General features: G+C 43.4%; 1 protein-coding gene across 1 annotated transcript in view; it reads left to right on the forward strand.

The window, feature by feature from the left end:
• Positions 1 to 13,398, forward strand: part of ANKRD33B (ankyrin repeat domain 33B) — a 44,073-nt gene extending 30,675 nt beyond the window's left edge. Inside the window, exons 3-4 of the mRNA XM_040055118.2 lie at positions 5,366 to 5,506; positions 12,345 to 13,398. Of these exons, the coding sequence (XP_039911052.2) occupies positions 5,366 to 5,506; positions 12,345 to 13,195 (992 nt within the window). The 3' untranslated portion in view covers positions 13,196 to 13,398. The remainder of the gene's footprint in view (positions 1 to 5,365; positions 5,507 to 12,344) is intronic.
• The last annotated feature ends 6,339 nt before the right edge of the window (positions 13,399 to 19,737 follow it).

Consider the following 19,737-nt stretch of genomic DNA (forward strand, 5'->3'; position numbering starts at 1 on the left):
GCAGCAAAACCTATACATTTTTAGTAAACACCATTAACTATTTTAACTTAAAAAGAAAGAAAATCTCATCCCAAGTGTGCAGTATTATAGTGCTTTGTTCCTTTCAGCTGATTTTCCAAAGTTTGCTCTGGCAAGCAACAACTGAACACTGTGGACATGTTACGTGCTGTGTTAGTGCTTTTCTCCCATGCTTGCTGCACCTACCCCAGAGGGTCTCTAGTAATTGATGACCGCAGGAAACATATCATCATTAAGAAATACCTTAGCTACTAGAACAGTCTTCATCCACTCCATAGTTAAAAAGCCAAAAAAAACCCCCAAAACCTCAACAGGATTTAGTATTTGCCAATGATCCTTTTGTACTTTTGTAACAGCTGATATCGACATCAACCGTGTTAAAATCCTGATGCAGTCTGGAGTGAGAGCAGGATTTAGCACAAGGTTTTCTTTTATCCCACGCTGCGTGGTAATATTCAGTGAACAAGTGTAACAGATCGCACAGATGTAAGAGAAACTCCCAGGAGGGTTCTTTGTTTCCAGTGTTCAGATAGAAAACAATCCTTTGATTATTTCTGTTAAAACTGAAGGGCTGCGCTTTAATCTTTAAGGGAAGCTTTAGTTTTCTCTAACAAGTGTTAACAAAGCACTAAAGCATGTAAATCAGGAAAAATTTCTCCAAGGAAGGATGCCATCACTTTGTAGTCTCAAAGCTGTTCCAGGGGCTGCCTAGCTCTGCATCTCTGGTCTCCTTCAGGCACGTTCTGCAAAGGCAGTCACTTTGCAAGGAAATGCATAGCTGGCCTTTAGCATGTCTGCTGACTGCTGAGGAGTCTGGGATGTTTGTGGGAGTTTGTGGGACATAGTCCTTACTCCCAGACACTGGCTGCCTGAAGGGAACAAATTTCCATCGGGGGATATCAATGGACAGTACAAGCCACTTCTAAAGATTGGAGCAGTTTGGTTTTCATGTCAGTTTAGTAATAGTTCCATTGGACATTTCCAAGTAACTTTGCTTTGAGTTGTATCAAGAAGTGAACTCTGCTAAAGTTCCTGCAAGATGGTTCTTGAATACTGGAAGAGAGAACTGTGACCACAGTCATAGCAAAGTCATGAGTACAGTAGCTTTCCAAAGAAGGTGGAAAAGTCTCTAAAGCACTAATCCACTTTTATTTATCTGCCCTAATATAAATTACTAAAAAAGGTTCTACACTGCCTCCGTCTTTACCTTTATAACTCATGATAATGAGCTCAGAATTAATCTAGCGGGCTGACATTTACTTGACACTCTCTGCCAGTACTTGCTATTGATCCCAAAAGCAACTGGAAATGACTGTAGTCAACAGAAGCGTACACAAGCCTCCAACACCTTGGATGTTTTCCCCTGCCTGTGCTAATCCTGAGCTACAGTGTTTACACCCATTATTTAATTAATTATCACAAGATACTGCTGCAAGGTTAATAGAGATTACTGTGAGGCTAACATTGCAACCAGAGGAGTTACAGTGCAATAGATGCTGCTTAGTTATTGCTGGATGTTAAGCAGTAACACTGAGCAGTGTGTTATAAAGACCTGAAAGCAAAGTTTATGCAAGCTTGCCTTTAGTGGACAATTTATTTGCTGGGGGAGGAGTTAACTTTAGGCTGTGAAAGTAAGCACATTTTTGCAAAAAAAATTTTCTGAGATCACTGTTATTTATACCAAAACTGTGGGTTTTCCTGTGGAAAGCTTAACAGCAAATCCACATTATTTCAGGTATTTGTAAGGTGGTACTTGAAGGTTTCAGAAAGTGCTGCCATTTTTGTTATGATCCACTGCCAGGTGGGCCATCATGTATGGCCAGACCCCAGAGAGGAGTTGGATGGGGAAAAAAGTGTGGTTCCGAGGAACTGTTCCATGTTTCAGAGTCTGCATCTGTGTTAACAGGTATAAATAACAAAAGAGATGACAGAGAGGTCTATTCACTTGTGCTGAGGAGTTTAAAATCCACACTTGCCTATTTCATTTCATAGGCTGCCCAGAAATCAAATATAAGCATCAGCTTGAATTAAGTAGGATTAAATTAAAGAGCAATTAATTAGAATCTCAGAAGATGAGTGAATTGAGTCCCTCATATTGCGCTTGATAATTTGAGATTCTCATCCTCCAGCAGAAATATCAGAACTTCAGAAGGCTGAAGTTTTCTGCATGGGCTGACCAGAGAAAAATAGGTTGGAAGGATCAGTGAAAAGCAGTAGTTTTAACAAGATTATTAATACCGAAAAATAACCATGAAGTGCTCTGCTTTATGTGAAAATTTCACGTTTGAAAACTGGTCTGTTTGCCTGCTTTCTCAATATTTCCTATTTCTTATGTCCCTTTCTGAAGAGAGCTTCCCTTTCAGAACTGTAAGTGCATTGCAGTCTGCAGCAGGTGGTGCCCAGAAATGGGTGGTGATGCTGTTGGAACAGAAGCAAAATCATTAAACATCATTACAAGGACAATGCAGAAAAGAATGGGAGATTGATACAAGGAAGCAATTGAAATAACAAGTGGAAAGAAGAGAGGAAGGGGAGTGATTTTAAAAAAAAAAAGGAAAATAAGGAAACTTACATTTTTTTTCTCAGTTCTGTTGCTGATGGGGACATAGCTACATCAGTGTATGGTAAATAGCATGCATTGGTGTTCAGAAGGAGTTGTGTTTGCTTAAAAACTATAGATGTTTTATGTTACAGCCACCAGTTTGGGGCAAGCCTGTAGAGCTGGGAACACAAAATTGAAAGTTATCCCAGTTTCTGCTTAAGAAAGACATGAAAACACAAACACCTAAAACACCCACAGGATAAAGCCTTCGGGGTGTCCTTGGTCCCATCCATCTGTGGGAAAGCATTCACTTCCCGCAGGCCAAACACAAGCATTTTGCAGGTACAATTCAGGAGTGAAATGTTATTTGACAAAGGGTCTTCCTTACTCTGCAGCTTATCCCTCTGCCTGTGTTACACAGACTATTAGGTAATATTGTCATCATTACAGGCCTTTCCTTTGTGGCAGCAATTAAGTGAATTAAGCTATTATAGACATCTGTGCTGATCTCTAAATATGGCTTGCAGGGAGAAGAAGTGAACCCTTAGCATGCCAGTTCTGGTAGGAAGTAGATCTGGCTTACAAACAGCAAGAGCCTGCTTTGAATTCAGTATCACCAAATGGGCTGAGCCCGGGCTCATTTATTTTAGAGCTGCATACTTTTCATAGCAGACTTTATGTCACAGGAGGCTCACCCAGTTTACAATTTAGGTACAGGCTGCTTGTTCACGCAGAGACAGGAGAGCCAGAGCAAACTTTACGGCGTTAAATCAAAAGCGTATGCCAGGGCTTGAACTAAAACTTGGCAGCTCTGAGTTTTGCTTTGAATTTGATATCTGTTTGAACTGGAAATCTGAAGCAAACCCCAGAGGACAGAAGATCCTCCAGATTAAAAATGAAGTGGTTTCCAGGAATCCTTGAGACACAAAACTTCTGGGAATCACAAACTTCTTAATTTTCTTTCTTATTTTACTGCTGGTACATTTTTTTCTGTCTCATTTGAGGCCATTTCTAGTCCCCTAGAGAGTTTTGGTTAAGCAAGGTATTTCAAGATTAATTCTTAGGATCACCCCAAATCTGCAAAGCATCTCTTACTGTAATTATACTTTTGGCAAAGGGAAGAACACCTTTACTGATGTAATAACCTCTGAAAAATCTTCCATCTTACTATTTCTACTCGTTTCAGTCTGTTTCTGGTGCCTGTGGTCAAAAGGCAGGATTTCAACTGTTCTAAAACCTTCATGAAGACACCAGTTCTACATCACTGAATCAGAGCACGTCCTGAAAAACAATTTGGGCACAAAGATTCTCCCAGTAGCAACTGATTTTGCTAGGATCTGATTTTATGCCATAGGATCAGTAAAGCTGAAACCTCTGTATTGAGTAAGCAGGACCAGGTCACTTGATCCTACTCTGAACCCAGTTCACTTTTGCCCTGTTCAGCTAGTTGTGGTTTGCTGAATCTTTGTATATCTTTCTCATCAGACTGCGCGAGGTACAGGGAGTTTTTTATTTGGTTTTCTATGGCTCTGGAGTTGCTCATCTGATCTGCATTATCTCTACATCTGCTCAGGTTTCATGAGAGTCTCCAATTATGCAGAAAGGTAACAGAGTCAAAAAATTATAGGAGAGAAAGAGTAACACCTGCAACACAAATTAATTGGCAAAGACTTTCTTAACTTGCTTTTCAAAGTGAATGGAGGACCGTGCTGGTACAAAGTGGCTTCTGATGAAATCCACACCACAGATGTGATGCTACAGACTTTTAAAATTGTCCTGTATGAATTATATTCTGTTTCAGTAACATTTCTAGATGAATTTGAATGGCATGCATTACAGAATAGTCATCTGGTCTGCAAAGCGAGATGAGAGAATATTTTTACAGCTCCTACTAATTAAATTGTGATTGTTGCAGCTGCCTGACAGACGGCATTATTTTATAGCGCATCAAAGCATCATAAAATGATTGACAAGTGAAGGGAAAACTGTTTTGAATGAGTTGTAATGGCACTAGCTATTCATCTGATAGTCCAATTATAAAGATTAGATGTCTTAATTGGTCTTCCAACCATTTAGCCAGGGATGTGTTCAGCTCCTCAGTACAGCCTTGTAGACACCAGTTATCCTGGCACATGAATGGCAACAACAGTTGCTTTCAGAAACAGAACTTAAATAATTTATTTTACTACCAAAACTGAACATCAATCCCATTTTTGAACTGCAGGAGAGTAGGCAAGTGGTTTTACACTGTCAGATGGAAAAAAGAAAATGTGGGATCCTACACAAAATATTCCTTTCTCTTGTATCAGGCCTGGCAGGGTTTGATGGCATTATTGGCTGGAACAACTATGTGCAGTCATCACTTTTAATGAAGCACCATGATTGTAAGGCTCAAATTTACCAGGGGAGGGAGAAAGCCGGACCTTTGCCATCAGTTGCTCCTGGCGATGGGCCTTCCTTCCATAAGCTGTAGGGATTCCCACTGCAGTGCTACTCACTGGGGCTCCTTGCAACCTCAGAGTCACCATTTCTCTTGCCTTAAACTGACTTTTCAGAAAGAAAAGCAATTCAAGAGAAGGTAGGAACCCAGATTTACCAACTCGTATCCCAATATTCTGGTCACAGGGCCACTTAACCCTAAGGCTGATGACTGCAATGAGTGGAAGAGGACACAAAGAAAAGAGATCTTATCGATTATCTGTATTTTGCAGTTATCAGACCTGCAGGAGTAAATTTCTGGTTTATCCTTGAGACAGCATGTGCATTGTGGGACATGTTTTCTCTGCTTTTTTTGTTTCTTTAAAGGGCACATAACCATTACAAACTATCTGTTGAACTATTTTCCTGGGCTTGATATTGAGAAGAGGAATGCATTTGGATTCACGGCGCTGATGAAATCTGCGATGCAGGGCCGAACAGAATGTGTGAAAGCCTTGATGATGGCAGGTATGCAAAGTGATTTTCTTCTTCTTCGTCACCGTCTAACAACTACCAGGAAAAATATTGGCTCTTGGGATGTTTGCCCTGGGAACTGTGGTACAGCCTTCCCTGGAAATGGGTGCAGCTTTGAAATAAGCCACAGTCAAGGCAGTGAAGGCACAGGCTGCAGGAGCTCAGTTTGCTTGTACAAGGTGACCCAGGAGCTCTCCCAGAGCTCTGAGGGTGAGATTGATTGTCTCCATGAGAGTCTGAGTAGCGGGATCATCAAAATTTGTAGAACAGGGGTTAATGAAATCCATGATGCAGGCAGGAAGGACAGGCAGGTCACTTGCAGCCATCTCTGTGTGTGACAGACTGTGCAAGGGTGGGACCACAGCCAGACCGCCATTCCTGCCTTGAACTGTGGTGGGGACTCGAAAGTTTTGGGGGCTCCAGCTCCTGTCAGCAGTGTTGGGTCTAGGGGCCACATCCCTACAGGGAACACTGGTGGGAAATTTGGTGACTTTTTTTGTTAACGCCTCCAGAGCCCTGAGTTTGGTCTTCAGGTTTGTGGGCAACAAGGCAGCATCAGGTCTGTGACGGCTGCAAGGAGGGAGCTGTGGCACAGGGAGTGAGCAGATCTCTCTCTGCCCACCTGTCTCTCTTCACATCTGAGAACAGGAATTATGTTTCTTGCTCTTGGCTCTTGTTTGCTGTTGAATTTCCAGCTGTACTGCTTTGTGAGGTGAAAGGTCCTGGAGAGGAGACTCAGAAGGCCCCTTGAGAGTCAAGAGCCTCTAAGAGAGCAGTCCTAAATTAGAGCATCTTTCTGCCACAATATTGCATGGGTTTTTTATATGAAGTTATTGGAATATAAACTGTTGGATAATAATTAAATAACTAGCTTATATTAGTATATATTCTTGTTTTTCAGTTGCAAATATATGACACAAATTAAATATTGTGGAAATAATAGCAAATGGTGTGTGACTATTGTCACTGTCCAGATCAAGAGTCCTACAGGTCCATTTCATTGAGAGAGATCTTGAATAAGGATTTAATTTCAGTGATTTTGCTGTCACAGCTGAGTCTAACCCCTCATAATCAGAGTATTTTAAGTCACGTGATTTTATCAAGCATAGTGATATTACTAGCCTTCATTTCATCACATCCAGTTTCCAGACATTGATATGACACAGAAAACATGATGTGGTAACTGGTGTGTTATTTTCTGCTAGGTTCTGTAGCCTGTTACTCTGGCACAAAGGCTTAAGAATCAGATGATTAATTTTAAATTTTTATGACAACAAATTATGAAACTACTGTCAGAGCTTGAACACTGCTGGGAAGAGATACACTTTCTGGACTCACACATACTTCATGCACATGCTAGTCCAGAATTTCACAGTGAGTGTTATAAATCATCACTTAAAATGAAACGTCCACCCTATGATTTTCTGACTTGTCAAATTTTCCTTATGGTGTCATGACCTATTATTGTCACTGGAGATCTGAGGGCAGCTTGTTCTTTCTGTTTGGGTCACCATAAGCTGTTTCGCAACCCTTTCAGCTATGTAAATTACTCAGTACTTGTTATTCTGATTCTGATACTAAAAGTATCATTATCAAAATTCACTGCTGTGGTTGCTGCCTCTGGCTTCTGAATAGCCACTTCTTGTTTCCGTGATTCATAAGAAAAGAGAATATTGGGGGGAACAAACCTTTAGACAGCCAGAAAATGGCTTTCTTATCCTCCATCTTGAGTTTGCCTACAGAAAGTTTTATCAGCCTGTTTTTGCATCAGAGATGGTGAGGATACCACAGATCATCCACCAACTAAAGATCTGGGGAGTTAATATACCTTTGATTTTCTAAATTGCAGTTTCAGTGAGTGCTTTGGAGTTCCTCGCATTTACAGCTCAAAATAGGGGCCACAAAGGAAGTGTAGTAAATCGCTTGCACCCATTTAAATATCTAAGCATTTTTTAGCACTGCACAGCATTTTAGTCTGGTGACATGGAGGGAAGGAGGGAAGGAGGGAAATGCTCATTCAGAACGGATTTAGAAGTAGTTTGGGACTTAGGGGACACTGAGTGGGCGCTGACAGTGAAGTACTAGCGAGCTGAAGAAGGTAAAAGTTATTAAAAGATTCGGTGAAAAAAAACAGTTTTGAAAATAAAACAGCAAAATTTGATATTAAAATGTAAAAATGCATGGCAACATAGAGGGGAAACACTCATATTCAGCTGTGGGTCTACTTGCACAGCTACAAAGCAGTTATGAGTATTTAGAAAAGAGTTACAGCCAGGAGGTTTTTAAACTCAGTATCTGTTCAATGGCTTGGGTAAGACCTCTGCTGATGGCCAGCTACTTATGGCAATGCAAGAGGTCAGCAAAGCAAAATAACTCACCTTCCTAGCTGCCTAAGCATGGATTCAGCACAGTCAGATGGGGAAAGAGGTAACAGCAATGTGTGACAGATGGTCAGAGCTGGATTGCCAAAGTGACTGCTCTTTCTGAAATTTGAGTTCGTGGAGGGGGGCCAAGGTCAATCACTACAAGATTAGGGCACTCTGAGATACTTGGCCATAATGTTGCTGTTTCAGAGGGGGTCTTTGGAACATGTGAATTTGCTGTTTGTGAGTGCACAGTGGGTGAAGGGGGCCCGCTCTCCCATCGGCAGTTTGTCACAGGCTGCTGCGCTGCCAGCGCCGCGCTGCTGCCAGCGCTTATCAGGAGAGCCAGCCAGAAATGCTGTTTGTTTTTCACGTGTCAAGCCCTGCTCTAATCTCCAGTCTAAACTCAGTGCTGCTTTAGTAACGTTGTCAGAGTGGCCCTGGATCTGGAGACTGGGCTTTAAACACCACCCATAAAACAGGCTGGGAACAGACGCCTGAGCCTCCTCAGTCCCGGTCTTTAAATTCAAGATGCCAGTTCTGCATCTCAAAAGGACGTGAAGTCTTAATAAAATAGGATATTTGTATCCTAAAGGAGCGTGTGTATTCAAATTAATTGTGCTGGAAATGATCGTGGGGGAAACTTCTAGGAAAAGCAAGGCAAGTGCGGCATTCCGGAAAGAAAATTGTAGGCTATAGTTACACTGAAATGGCAATTAGTTCAATAAGATTGCTCTCACATTTACAGAAGGACACGACTCATGTATATTCCAGATAAGGCATTCTGCTGAATGACAAGTTTGTTCAGGAATGTCTCCTGATTTGTGCAGAAAATCAATAAAACTATGGTAAATCATGCCTTAGAAGAGATTTTGTGATACAAGGTACAAAGTCATCATCGATTTCTGTGGGAAGGTTGGGATTTCAATACTCTGTAGTATTGTTTTCTGAGATAGAATTTCCAAAACACCTGGGGACCCATCTGTCAGGAAGAATGGGCTTCTCCTCGGAGGGAGGTGAGCCAAGGGCGACAGCAAGGGCCTCAGCACCAGCCTCATCAACAAAGGTGCTCCTTTAAGGAACGTGGCAGGGCTGGTGACAATAACCTGGATCAGGCATCACTGCAGTGATCGCCAGGCAAGTCTCTGATGACAAGGGCAAGTTCATAGAGACAAGGTAGGTCTGAGGTCAAACAACAAGTTAAGTCTGTGGGTCAGGGTCCAGACCAGCAGTGCACATGGACAGGCACAGGCACAACCCAGACAAGGACCAGAGCTGAGTGCAGCCCACCAAAAAGGTGAGGAACCCCCAGCCAGTGAGCACTTTCTCACACTGTTCTTTTTGAACTACTCTGCTCCAAATTCTCAAGCTGCACCATATCAGAACTGGAATTACTTTTCTTGAAGGTAATGGTCAGCAGCTGTCCATACCTCTAGTTTGTTTGCAAGCTGAGAATTAAATTTTGTATTTGAAAACAGTTCCTTTAGCTGTTGCTCTTCCTGTATTAATTCCTTGCCTGTTACGCGTACATCAAGGAAACAATTTCCACATAACTGGCCACAGTCACAGTCAGCTCTTTTGAGAAGGAGCTCAGACTCAGGCAAGTGTTAAGAAGGGACCAGGGAAAGAGGCTAGCCTGAAATGAGAGAGATTCAAAGACAGGAAATTTTGGAAGGGAGGTTCAAGAACAGACTAATGAAGCAGGAGGGCACGTGTTTTTATGTCTTTTTCCCTCCCCTCACTGATTTATATGCAGTTTCTGCAGTCATTAACTTCATCAAACTCTTCTGCCTCTGAGATCTTCTAATCCTTTCTTCAAACCTGCAGATTGTGAACTCTCTGATTTGATTGACTCTTCCTCTTCCTTGGCTCCTTTCTGCCTTCCAATCCAGGGCCCATGCTTGACTTCCTGCAGTGCCCTGGTGCTTTCTCTCTGAGTGGTCCTTCCTGCAAATTTCACTTAAATTACACTTAAACTGTGATCAGCAATTTTGCTTAGGATGTCTCCTTCAACATCTATTCTTGATCTGCGGCTCCAGCATCCTCTCTTTAGGGATTTTCTCAGAGACTTAGGAAATAATTTAATAGAGTTAAAGTTGAGGGTTTTATCACTGTCCCCGTGCACTCTTTTTGCCTTTATTTTCCTGTAATAACAAAATACCCTTTGTGGGAAAGGTTATACTGAACACATCACAAACGGGTTTGTAGTTGCTTTTCCTTATATCAAGTCCTCCTTATTCTAGTTTGAAGCACTGTCTCTAAGGTAATCCATCCAGAAAAAAAATTATGGTGGTCTCTGGTCTTTTCCTCAGGTCTCTGGACATCTCCTTCTTGCAAAGCAATGGGACAGACTGTCACTTTTGTGACAGGATCTGTGTAGGTCAGGTTTGTGTTGGTTGTTTGAAAATGGTCCGTCATCTGGTAAAGAAGCTCTTCAATAAATCAAATGTACTTTGTATGCCAGACTTAAACTCTTTCAAGAAACCCAGAAATGATCTGCAGGGCCAGAGATATGAGTAAACCATGACTGAATGTTGCAGAGCTCAGTATGTTGAAGGCAGCTGGGAAAAGTTCCAGCGCCTGTCCCAGGGAACGTGGCGCAGATCTGCTGAACAGTCTGCAGACTGAGGCATGCAAAGCTCCCTCTGAGATCAGTCAAAGTTCAAAGGCAAAATATAAACCAAAGGATTTTCAGCTTAAGAACCTGTCTGCCTGACACCAGAGAGTATTCCCTCATTCTCCTATTGATTTCATTCATTCACTTTTGTACCCATATACTGTAAAACATCAAGATGTGTGTGCCCAGGTGGTGTGCCCAGGATCACTTGGATGCAAAGCACAGGATATGGTGCCAATTGCCAAGTCCTTGACACGTCTCTGAGATTCTTTTTAATTGGTGCCATCGAGCCAGTTTTTGGACAGGTCTTTTGTATCCTTTAGCATTCACCAGCTGTAATCTGCTGGGTATTTGCAACAGTGTCCTGCTAATTTCAGCTTCCAAAACCACCGGCATTGTTCTGCAGCAGTTCTTCCACAGGTGCACTTCGAATTGAGCTTACTGTGTCCTTTACAGAGCTCTTCTCTGTGAGCAGGACTGGGCACATGCCACCCTCATAAACAATCACAGTCCCACCCTAATATTATGGGAGGACTTCCCTGCAATTTTCTGGTTGCCAAGGAATGTAGATATGGTACTAGAGAATTTGTAAAGGACACCACAGGGCAGACTAGGATGCCTGCTTCTCCTGTTACTCTTGCATCCTCTCTTCAAACATCCAAGTTCCCTGGAGGAGAATAGTGAAAACAAAAAAGTGAAGAACGCTTTTGAAAAAAAAAAGAGTGAAGAACAAGGGCAAAAGCCTACGTGTGGGGTCCTACAAGAAGATGGAGAACTCAAAAGGAATCCAAAGATGGAAAAGGATTCAGAAATGTAGGGGGGCGGGGGGGGGGGGGGGGGGGGGGGGGGGCGTGGTGCGGGAAAGTGAGGGGATGAGGAGACAGGTGTCAGAATTGGAGAGATAAAGACCATAAACTGGGAATGGGAGGAGGATAGGCCACTAGAAATAATTTCCTTCCAGGACATAATACTTCAAATCTCTAAGCCTCTGCTGTGTAGCCTGTATCTCACATCTTATGGCTGGTCCACTTGTCAATAACAGAGTGTTTTGGCTAACAATTACTTCATTTCCTTAGGGCTGGTAATGAAGGAACTGTTAGCCGAAAGTAAGGCAGGTAGATGAGAATGTCTGCTCTGGGCTCAGACTGAAGGTCCATCTCATCCATTATCCACTCTGACATTTATGGAAACTTTCCTTATATTTGATCACCCTTGTTACCATCTTCTCAACATTTCCTAATGGGTCCTTTCAGACATAAGAGAGCAAGAATGACACATTTGTTATTTTCTCTATCTCTGCTTTTATACTTTCTAATTTTTTTTGTTCTATTTTTAATGCTTTTTAGGAAATTAATTATATTTTATTTGCTGTTTTACCCTCGTGAACAGTGAGTGGACATTTTCATGGAATTTATGATCATTAGCCTAAGATCTTTCTTCCAAGTGGAAGTGACCAGTACACAGTCCACTATTCTATGTGGGGAAGGATTTCTGTATAGACAATTGTTTCTTTCTGTGTCTGTAACACTTTTCTTGTGAGCTCAAGTGAAAGGATATTAAAATGGCAGTCAAGACTAAATGCTGGTGAAATTAATTATTTCATTATTTGTAATTTTAAGAGAATTTCATATATGCAGCCTTAATATCTTTTACCTTGTTTTAAATAAATTAGGAGTTCATGAAGTCAGGAACCAGATCTGTCCTTATTGCATGTTTGCTTTGACACAAATATTATTGTGTATTTTATGCGACATTTTCTCGCAGGGATCTGCCTGACTCACCTCTGATCACAGCAACAGGAATGTGGGTGGTTTAATTAATTAACACTAATTGTTTTTCTTTTTCTTTTGAGGGGCAAATGTTCATGCAACTGACCCAAGCCGTGGACTGACTTCATGGGAATGGGCCTGCTTCACAGGAAGATCAGAGTCTGCCTTCGTCATGCAGAAGCTGATGGACAGGCCATGCCCAGAACAGTTTTCTGATCAATATAAACCAGAATGGCCAAAAATGAAGGAACTTCTTGCCAAGGCTGCAGAGCCGAAAAGCTGTTTGCAGAAGATTTCTGAATGCGTAAGGGCAGCCGTCTCGTTCCGGTCTTTCTACGGCCCAGAAGAGGACGGGGTGCTTGACCACATGGTGAAGGTGACAACAAGCTTGGGAAGTCCCTTCATCGCTCTGGCGTGCCGGACTGTGTGCCCAGGCAGCCCACCTTGTGTGGGGAAACGCAGACTGGCTGTGCAGGAAATCCTCAGGAAGCAGAGAGCAGAGGAGATCCGATCCCAAGACAAAGATCACGTTAGCAACTACGAGAAGCTCTTTCAGAACTCCAGGGTCACAGTGATCCCCAGGAAGAAGGAGCGCCGGGCCAGCCTGCAGCCCATCAGCGTTGCGATGTCCCAAGTGAGCACAGTAGCCACGAGGAAAGCGAGCCTCCTGCCGCTCCACCTGCTGCGACGGAGCAGCGTCCGGCCGGGATTCGTCATCCCCAAAGTCCGCGTCAGCAAGGCCCCTCCACCCACCTTCCAGCCAGAAAAGGCGAGAAGGAGGAGCAGCGCGAAGGACGACCCCTATCTGCAGATTCCCAAATGGAGATACAAGGAGCTAAAAGAGGAGCGGAGGAAGGCAGAGGAACAGGAGAAGAACAGAGCAGCAGAGGCTCAAAAGCCGAGGCAGGTGTCTCCTGCCCAGAGCAGGACCTGATTTAAAGGGAGTTGCTGGGAAGGTTCTTGAGCCGCTAGTCTTGTTATCCTAGCAAGGTAACAGACTGAATGCCTACGTGCATGCCCACCGCTCATGGAGTTGGAATACTGAGTGATGGCCTTTAAGGATCAGAAATACAGCAAGGGCTATGCCACAGCTTGTCTGATGGTGCAGCAGGAAGGTGTTTTGAGCTGGAAGACTTACTAGGTGTACCAGTCTGCTGTTGACGGGACGTTCTAAGTGGGGCAGTCCTCTTGTGGATTCCTGTTTTTCCAGCTCCTGGTGAATGACTGTGAAACAGCTTGAAAAACACGTTTGAAAGGATCGTATTTTGTGATTGTTCATTTTGTAATGGACAAAGTTAAGGAGTTGTGTTTTTGGCACTAGACATTCCTCCCTTTCCTTCCTTAGGTAGACATATTGCAAAGGTTTATAGTAATAATTAAAAGTTTAAAATTTACAAGAGTGTTGGTTGGCAGTGAAAATCCAGGTCTACAATTGTTTTGGTTATACTAAGCACTTTATTTCTATTAGAGTAAACAAATTTTAAGTACAGGTATTAAACCCTACAGGTCTATACAGTCTGTATCGATGCAGTTCTTAGCCATATTGTTTGCTCTGTTGAATCTAAAAAGGGCTTAATATGAAATATCTCTACAGCTGAGATAGTCACATCTTTTGCAAGTATAAATGAGGTGCAAGGACTGATTTCTTTGAAGAAACACAGTAGACGAGACATTTTGACTGCCACCATCACCTAAGATTTGCCTCCCTCACTAGATTTCCCTTTATCCATTAGCTGTTGTCTCCTCTTTAGTCTCAGGGAATTTTTTTGTCATTGCTTTTAACTGTGAAATAAGGGAGATGGTGAAGCACAATGGGTATTTTTTTTAGGTTGATATTTAAGTTCCTTTTCAAAAAATCACCAGGCTTCTTGTGCGCCTTTCCCGAATATAGCCAGGACAAGAATATTATCCAGCTTTCAGAGGTTCAAGCAACATTCCCAGGTGTCAAGTGCAGCTACATGCTGTGAATACCCAGAGGTGCAGTACCGGGCAGCTCAACCACTGACATGGCCAGATGTCACTGTAAGCCTCGGTACGACACCTCAGGGTGCCCGAGGAGGGCAGTACCTCACCCCTCTGTCTCTACACAGGGAGAAAACCTTCCCTAGTGTGGAAGTGCATCTCCAAGTGGCAGTTCCCACAGGTTTTTGCTGCAGGTTTCTGTGCTCCACATCAAGGGTTCCTCTGGTTGTACCAGCGGGCAGCCTGAACAGCAAGCCAAGCCCTGGCAAGTTCTGGCAAGGAAGGGCTGTAAACCTGCTGCTTGCTGAGGAAACACCACACTCATAGAAGCAGAGGTCCAAAGCAAACAGCATAGAGCACATGCTCAGGGAAAGGTTTTGCTCAGGCTTTGCACACATTTGAACTGAAATGTGCTGCAGTGTGTCCTCCTGAAGGTGTTGCTGTACTGGAGCCCAGGCAGACCCCAGCTGCTGTCACCAGTTTCTCCCCTCAATTAAAGAGAGGGAAAACTTTTCCATCCTTTAGTCCCACAGCATAAATCCTGGCCACGGTCTCACTGAATTTGTAATGAAACTGTGCATGTCATGGGAGAAATAAATTCAGTTGATTGAAAACTAGTGCCCAGATCAGCACTGCCATTTCCTGTCTGCAGGGTCTGACAGAGGTTAGGACAGATGTGGGGAATAAGGATTTTTCCACGCAGCCTGTTCTTTGTACTTCTGTGCTGGCCAGGCTGCATTGTCGTGTAGCCTCCTAGGTCAGAGCTGGAAGAATTTGCACCTGCCAATACACCTGCCCAGTCCTGGGAATATGAAGAACATTTTAATCTGCAAATGCATCAGTGCTGTGCAATTCATAGGCACCAATTTTGTGACGGCTTTGGGGTGACCAGAATACGAGCTGAAGAAATTTCTTTGGAAAGCAGGAAGGCAATCTTTTGGCTGGCAAAGGTATCAGGATAGATTTCAAATTGGTACACTGGATTGAATGGTTTAACTGTTAATTTTTGTTTACTGTCAGCCCAGGCTTTTGAAGATTTAGCACTCAGATTTGGTTCTGAAAAGCAACCTGTGCCGCAGCTGAGCACTTGAATTTGCACTCTCAGTACCACCTGCAAGAGACCGACAATTGATAGGTGCTCTCAGGGATTAACATACAGTATGTTAGAATTAGGGGCTGGAAATTAAGCCTATTTTCTAATCCTTTGTACTTTACTGTGTTTATGTGCATAAATGTGATATTTCCATTAAAAGAGGCACAAGCTGTTAAACTTATTTGGCACCCTCATTCTTCATAGGGGGGTTTGGGGATGCTGCCTTTCACTTTCCAGTGGATCTAAAATCCCATTCACTTTCACCGAAGGACTCGGATTTTTTCCCTAGGAGTTCAGGAAAACTATAACTTTTGTTTCCCATTAAGTTTTCGCTGGTCATCTTGCTGGAGAGAGAAGTCATTGCTTTGCTGGCCTGTGTCCATGTTTCCCTGCTGCAAGCAGGTGGTCTCCCAGTATCCTCCAGAGAGTGTGACTCCATTTGGGGCATTTGTGTAAAGCTTTGCACTTGCTAGTTTTGGCAGTGCAGGCCACAGGTCTCTGTGTCCCCATTGCCTTCCTCCCCTGCTGCCTCACTCTTCCCCAGTTATCTTCCCCTCTTCATCATTATCCTCACCCTAAAGGCTGCACATCTTCCCTGCTCTTTATCTCACCTGTCTGAAGGTTGCAGTGGGCAAAGCTCCCCCAAGATACTTCCTGAAACCTGTGGCAAATGGACCACTGTGGAGGAAGAGGAGGAGGGCACACCTGGCTTTCTTTCAGCCATCTGCCCCCTTGAGCTGCTGCTGCCAAGGAGGATTTGAATTCTGTTGGATTTCAGCATAAATAGTGTGGTTTCATCTGTGTTTTGTGGTGGATATTTTTCTCCCCAAGAGATCCATAACTATGAAGTCCCAGACAATACTGGCAGCACTTCAGGTTGCTCCAGGTCACTCAAGCAGCACAGTTCACCTCCTAAAAAAGCGCAACCAAACCCTTGGCAGCACCTCCTGGCAGCTGGAGCCCCTGAGGGAAGGCAAAGGTGCTACTACAGAAAGACACTCCTCAGAGGGAAAAGAGGCATTAATCAATTCCTAGGGCAGAGGGAGGTTTTCTACCTGTCCTCAGTGCCAGGCTGTAGTGTGGCACATCAGTGGGAAGAATGTCCTGAGTGTTGTAACTGGAGCAGGGGCTGTGTCAAGCCATTCTTTGTCTCAGTACCCTGGGAACATCGCACCACGATGCTCCCAGGAAGCTCCCAGACCCCTGGGCCAACTTAGATCTGCAGTAACTGTACTAAGAGGGGTTTAACAACAGTGACAGCAGAAGGTGAAAGCCTAACTTCTCCCCAACATTCTCTAAAATTATAATGTGCTCTCATCTCTGGTAAGGAAGAGCTTCAGCATGGGGGTTGCCAGTAGCCTTCCTCTCAGAAGGCACCATCTTCCCCATCACCCAATACCAGCCCCTGTGCTGGGCATCATCCAAGTAAGGCAAAAAACTCCCAAAAAGTATTCACAGATACCTCCAAAGGTATCACAGGCTGTCCCAGAATTAGAAAAGCAGCCTGGAAAATGAAAAGGGCCAACCCATCTTATTCTGGAGAACAGGAATTTTCTTCTGTTTGGCGAATTCCTATGTATAGCTAAATATAATATTTATGGGAAAACTTTGTGAGCTCTGGACCCTTTTTGCTTTGGCTGTGGAGCTGCTGACCACTGGGAAATAATGATATCAACAATATATATATATATATATATATATATATATCATATAAATGATATCAGCCAACCCATGCTGAGACTGAGATGTGCTCTATAATGCTAAATAAGCTAAACAAGGATATCCCAGACTTGGCAAACTGCATGCTCCAAATCAGCTCCCCACTACATAAACACCCATATCATTAAATAATTTTAATTATACATGGTATTACACTTAACCAAACCTATAAAACTACCTACAGGTAACACAGGCACACATAAACATAATTCATATATAAAGTAAAAATGAGATCTATATTAATATATATAGAGATAATTTATTTTTAAACATATATTATTAACATATGCATATAAAAAGCCTCTTACCTCCTAGTGATAATGTGGAGCACTCATGTATGTTAATGATGACCATCTCTTAAAAAGCCAGTATTAAATAATCGGTCTGTAAGAAGAACAAATCATTTAGGGTATATTATGGAGGCTACAAAGGGAAAATAGACCAGCTGCCTTTTCACTGAACACTATGGAGCACTTGCATGGGAAGAGGCAGGGGATTATGTGAAAACTGTACTTCATTGGATAATTAAAGTTATTATGCACATCAATTTTGCCTAGTCAGGTTTAAATTTGCCTCTTCTCTTGGCACATTTGAATTTACAATGGTTGCAGCATGCTTTTATATCTATAAAACTGTACACAGGTTTGTGGATAATTAGTGGACCAAATGCTGCTGTTTCAGTTGTCTCTCAGGGAAACACAAGAGGTTGGGAAAATGGGTTCAGGTGGTTCATTTTCCCCTTCCCATTGTAGCAGCTTCCCACATGAATGACAGTTTGCTGCTCTGCCCAAGCCCTTCCTCCCAAACTGATAGAAAATGAACAGAAACCCTCCAGAGGCAAATGTGCGAAATCTGGGCTCACAGGTGCCATGCTGGGCGCATTCAGTGGTTTCTCAGGAGGCACTGATGGAGCAGTGAGCTCCTGTAAATGCGGATCAGGAAAGGGGCACAGGAACTGCTGGAACATCTCTGCTCATGCGTGCACGTGTGTGTGTGTGCCAATGGGATTTTTACTCCTGGTGCCATAGTAACTGGTGTTGACCACCAAAGGTGCTTCCTGAGTCTCTGTGCACAGCTTTCTGCTGACAAAGGTGATAAAGTATTTACTTTCACACCACATGCAGCAGCAGGGAGTTACGGTTTTTGTCTGTTTGCTGCCACTGTGCTGAAGCCAGCTTTTTGCAGAAGCCAGTAGTGTGGGGGTGTTGTGTATTTTTGTGTGAGAGTGTTAATTGGACACAAATCGATAAGTAAATGGGGAATTTAAGCAACGGCCCCACTAAAAGTTCTGTTCCAAACCAAGGTAAAGTAGTGTTTCAAAAGAATATACAAACATGGTTGTACTGAAAGCAGACGTGCTGTATTATCAGCTTGGCTGCTTTCCCAGGGAATTGTAGTGGAATAGTCGTCATGCAGCCTTCACCCAACTTCTGTGCAAGGGAAATGTGGTCTTTGATCACCTGGTATCCTTTTCAAAAAGCTGCAGTTGCAGCCTCCTGAAGTGTATTCATATGAGTGAAATAAAACATCTGTTTGGTGAGCAATAGAACCAAACAGGCCAGCTATATTAAACTCATTTTTCTTCGCTTTGGTCTCAAAAAAATTTTTAGCAGACAGAAATTCCACTAACGTGTTCATAAAAATGTACTTTGAGGGTGTTTTACATGATCAATTTTGCACCCGTGGCTTTTGAAAAATGTGGGGTTTATTCTTCGCATGATTGACTGCATTATCCTTTTCTTCATGTTCACAGGCACAGTGAGCAGCATTTGCCCGTGGTTTCCCAGCTCTTCTGCGAGAGCCTTTTTAGGTTTCTGAAGGGTTTCCAGCCCCCATGAGAATCTGCACCTGCACTTTGCCAGGAGAAACTGTCAGGTACCACAGGCTGAGCCACAAGGAGCAGGCTGTGTGACAGCAGCTCTCGGTCACGGTGACCGACGGGCACTACTCCTGGTCGTACACTCAAGCTGCATCCTCCACATTCCAGGGTAAACCTTTGCCCAACAGTTTTCCCACTTATGAGCCTCAAATTCTCTCAGTGGTCTCAGGATTCGCGTGACTGACTGTGTTCAGAGAAAGGCAAGGGAAAAGTGCAGCGTGTCAACTGTCCAAAGAAGAGATAGCCGGGAACCACGGCAGGGTCTGGTCTGTATTTAAAAACAACACCAAAAGAACCCAAATTGAGCTGTTCTAACTGGAAAATTAAGCTGAACTAATGTGCACAGGCTCTCTTGGGCTGGTTTTAATCAGGCTGATAATCACTTGACTTAACCAATCAGAACCAATTTGTGGGTAAAGAGATATAAATCATTCATCCCGAAATCAGTTTCCATGCAGAGAGCTGTGGCAGTTCAGGTGTGTTGTTTCCAGTGAAGAGGGCTGCCCTGCCACATCCTTGACCTGGGGGAAGGCTCTGACCTGGGCTCTCTGCCGACCCATGCCGGTTTCCTTGCAGCTTCCCTTTCTCCAAGCAGATACTTGTTGCCCATTCCCTCATCGCTGATGAGCTCTCACACACAGCAGTCAGTGGCATCTCCTGGAGCTGCTCAGTGCCTCCTGCTCACCTTCGGCTAATGAGCAGTATCACTTTCATTAATATGGCTCACAGCTGCCAGGGATCCTTCCCTTCACACCATCCCCAGCAGCACGCTGCAGCTTTGCTCTGTCATTTGGATTTGGGAAAATCCAAACCTCCACAGGCA

Source organism: Hirundo rustica, chromosome 1 (assembly GCF_015227805.2).
Source record: "Hirundo rustica isolate bHirRus1 chromosome 1, bHirRus1.pri.v3, whole genome shotgun sequence".
Classification (NCBI taxonomy): domain Eukaryota; kingdom Metazoa; phylum Chordata; class Aves; order Passeriformes; family Hirundinidae; genus Hirundo; species Hirundo rustica.